Source organism: Henckelia pumila, chromosome 3 (genome assembly GCF_033568475.1).
Source record: "Henckelia pumila isolate YLH828 chromosome 3, ASM3356847v2, whole genome shotgun sequence".
Classification (NCBI taxonomy): domain Eukaryota; kingdom Viridiplantae; phylum Streptophyta; class Magnoliopsida; order Lamiales; family Gesneriaceae; genus Henckelia; species Henckelia pumila.
The window spans coordinates 145,195,872-145,200,088 of record NC_133122.1 but is presented as its reverse complement, the minus strand read 5'-3'; the positions used below and the strand labels follow the sequence as shown (position 1 = coordinate 145,200,088).

The 4,217-nt window shown below is 37.2% G+C and overlaps 1 protein-coding gene across 1 annotated transcript; it reads right to left on the bottom strand.

Moving 5' to 3' along the window:
- Positions 1 to 203: 203 nt before the first annotated feature.
- Positions 204 to 4,217, bottom strand: LOC140889582 (uncharacterized). The gene is made up of 5 exons (XM_073297297.1): positions 3,879 to 4,217; positions 3,759 to 3,796; positions 2,462 to 2,732; positions 1,889 to 2,175; positions 204 to 788 (listed from the first exon to the last, which is right to left on the bottom strand). Exons 1-5 carry the CDS (start codon positions 4,179 to 4,181, stop codon positions 344 to 346), a joined length of 1,344 nt encoding a protein of 447 aa, XP_073153398.1. The 5' UTR covers positions 4,182 to 4,217; the 3' UTR covers positions 204 to 343.

Here is a 4,217-nt window from a genome sequence, read left to right as displayed (position 1 = left end):
AAACAACTAAAAATCATAAGAATGGGGCTCGACCACATCGGTTTGGATTCAAAAACTAACCCACGGCTGCTTCTCTTGTGACCGCAGCTACTGCTTGAAAACTTAATCAAAGATCACACAGCAGTTCACTGAGAACTAACCATAAGTTGTGATAGAATTGTAGAATCAGAAGAACACCATCCTTCGTGTTCGGAAACAAAAGAGGACATACAACATAGGAGAATTGAAGTTCTCCCATGTAATATATATATAGAGAGAGAGATTTCGCCAAGGCATGTGCCCAGTCCAATAATTTTGTACAAAGAACTAACAAGAAGGCATTTTTTTCAGATAATACACGCCATTACAGTAATGGAGTGGCGTTAACATATTGAAACAAGTCTGTAGCAACATGTGAAATCCAACTTACTGTAGAACCAAAAAATAGTTCCCAGAACCAGAGATCCAAGGCAAGGACAGAAGAAAAGATGAGCAATGCAAGAGTCTGGTATCGGTTTAAAGGCCAACCGGAGATTTCAGCTAATGTTCTCAAGAAAGGAAAAGAATCACTAGTAGTAAGATTTTTATTTCTGATCGACCAAGCTGTTACCCAATGCACCAGGGAAGGAACAAGGTCGAATTCTTCTCGCAGGCGTCGTCCCAAATCTGGCATGTGTCCACCCCCATAGAGTATTGCAATCTTTTTGTGCCCGGCATTAATTGCTCTATCAAGTGCTTCGGTAGCAGCTCTGTTTCTCTCGCCAATAATAACAGATCTCTCTTCCACATCAGCTGTAACTTGTGAGAACCTACAGAGCGTAGCATAACGTCATGTACCGTCACAAAAGAGTTGAACTAATAGACAGTCGGGAAAAAAAATTTGACTCATCCACAGAATTTTCATCTATGTCATGATGGTAAAATATACATAGCACAAGTTTTGTGAAGCTATAGCATGTCAATAGCTCGAGCTACAGACTTGTATAAGACAGTGATGCACTTCACCAGTCCGGTCTTCCCGTCTAAGTTTCACATGCAATATGCATGAAAGCTTCTTTTAACTCCTGCCTTTGGATGCACCAATAGCAGGTTAAAAAGAACTTAATTCCAGCTGTGAACAATCGTTAAGGACCAAAAGAATAGAAACAAGAATATTTGCAAACGAGCTTCTGCTCGTTATTCTTTAAAATAAAGCTATTTAAAACTGAAAACTAAAAGCATAGCAACAGGTGCCAATATTGGGTGCGGGTGCAGTGCCAAATAATGGAACTACTACAAAAAAATATAAAATATATAACACTCTCAATATATGTATTCATAATTACGTGCACATAAATAAATAATATATGGATAGATATACATATACGCAAGCCACTTACACACACATAAAATACATATACACAAGCCAACTTACACACACATAAAAAAACACACGTACATATATATACTAGCTAGCAGCTACCATAGCATACAAATAGGGTGTGCCCTAAAAATTGTCTGGTCTAAATCATTTTCGTCTATGCTCATTAATCAAAACATGTGGATCAAAACTAGGGAAAGTTTTTATTTAAAAAAAATAGAACCTTTTATTGAATTCGAATAATAATTTATAAAAATTAGAACTAAACTAAAACCTAATCAAGATAATTTTCTATATATATAAGTGGTCATTTTGGTAGATTTAGTTGGTGACGCACAAAATAGACCAAAAATAGATGAAGTGCTCACTAAACCTGTGGTATAGCATAGATACACCACACACAAAGATATATATACGTACATATGTACATGAAGCCTTCATTACTTTCATAACCAAGTGAACACAATAATTTCCTCCGCAATAAAGAACATGCTAGAAGTTGAACAAATAAAATAGAAATGCATATATTTCAAACATCTATGTGCTCACTCAGATGCAAGCCTCTTTGCGAGGAAAACTTTCAATGCTGAACTAAAGTCAAGCCTGGACAAGGCTTTTAATTCAAGATTTTCTGCTGCTTCACTTCCCACATCTGCGCACACACTTCCAATGATGAGAAGACCAACAAGAGGCATAGGTATCACTCTGGAAGCCCATAAAAGTTTAGATCTCCAAGGACCAAGATCTTCTCGAAGGGGAGCAGGCATCGCTATAGCTTTAGTGGATCTAAGTGTCATATCTCTGGCAAATGTGATGAAGCTCTCACCTTTTTCAAGCTGAAATGGATAGAAAATAATATTAAGGTTTTAAACTATTAAATGATACCGTAAGCATCGGAACGAAGAACGTAAACAAGAATTTCATGGCAGTAGAAATAAATTGACCCAAAATCTCACTCACCTAATTTTCTCAAATGTGATTCAAGAGCTTCGATAGGAAACTTGTTTGTTGAAGCATAGAAAAAGAACGGACATCAAGTATCCAGCTATTATAGTAGTGACGGATGAAGTAGTGTTTAAGGTCTGTTGTTAAGAGTGGAATGAATATATGATGAAATGATACCTGAAGTGACTTGAAAGTTTCAAAGTCCAGATCAGCATGATACCAATTCTCAAGTTGGTAATCAAGACAATCTAGTTGAAAATCAAGCATAAGTAGGTTAGCCATCTGTCTCTGAATGCATCCAATTATATTAAATCCCCTAAAAGATGATCTCCTCAGCATCTTTTTAGAATCAGGGTTTCTTCTGCTTTCTAAACTTTCTCTGCTAGCAACCATCTCATAAAGAATACAATCATAAGGCTCGAGTACTTTTTGAAGGGTGGCGAAGTACCTGCAAAACATGTCCTTTTGTTGGTTCCTAGTCCGAAAAACATAAAGTATAGATTATCAAAAATACAAGTTGAGCAAAACTAGCTTAATCGGATGAGTATAATTGTAAATTAATTAATACATATTCTCCTCTATGAAGACCAATTCTACATTCTCGTTCTTTCGACTTTCTGAAAATCTTAATCCACAAATAGAAGACAATATTGTGCGAGCTACCAATCGCCTCCAAATGAAAATTGAGAATCGACAATCCTGCTCATTCCACAATTCATTTGACCTTGCTCCTAGTGAAGGCCATGATATCCAAGGGTTGGGAAAAACTGAATGGTAAAGCACAAATCCATACAGGAGGCAAATATTGGATTCAGCTGTGTACGCCTTGATATTTTAGGAGATGAGAAAAGAAATACAATAAAGCCCTATCTAAATATATCCATCTATATCCAGAAAATGTAGCACAAACATTATATCTCACTGGCCAAACATCTGGATATATGAAACACCAGAAATGTGGAAGCAAAAACAAAGGAGACAAACCTATAGAATCAAAAGATCAAAATAGAAAACGCAACATGACAAGAAGAACCAATGAAACTCAAAACCAAAACTTGGCAGCAAGACAACTGTGAAGCTTTAATCCTCATGCTAGTTAGGAGAACTCATAGAATAAAACTGATGCGAAGAGATGTGAAGGAGAACACAATTTTGATCCAAAAATATGTGGGATATTTTTCCAGGTAAATATCCCTCAACATGTGTGATTGCATGTTTCTGGCAAAGCAGTTCTCACACATATAAAGAAACTCATCTCTACCAATAAATGCATCCTTGAAGCTTTCTCAATTACAATTCTTCCTCTGTTAAGGCAGCAGCACTCTAACTGTTCTTCTGACTCAATTAATGCATATCTTAACAATTATCATGAATACGCATAAGATAAGTTAACTTTTCGACTACAATTCCCAACAAGTAACATGGAAAAGTACTCCCCCAAAGTTCCCAATAATTAGAGTGGATAAAAACATACTCCTTATCGGCAATGTGAATAGTTGATACCAAGTCCACCTACAAAAACAAGAGAACCGCTTGAGAACAGAAAAAGAAGCCATTTTCATCCCAGAACACCGAATCAAATGAAAAGATTTACCTGAAGAAAAGGCTGAAGAAGGGACCAAGGGAACTTCTTGCGGTAACTAACAACAGCAGTCTGCAACTGGGAATGTTCGTCCCTCTTAAACCTCATGAAATCTGCAATAGAATTGTTCTGCAAGAACAGCTCCGCCGACCCATTATCACCGGCATCATATTTCTTGGAAAAAATCTTGAACTTGGAAAATCTAAGGCTTTTTCTTGTCAAGCAAAACAGGGAGCGATGCGAGTCGGAGGCCGAAGTGGACGGGAAAGAGAGAGCTGGTCTCTGGTACGTTACCGCAAGAGAATTATGGACCATATCTCTCGACCCTTCGGCGGATAGAGATCAAAGAAT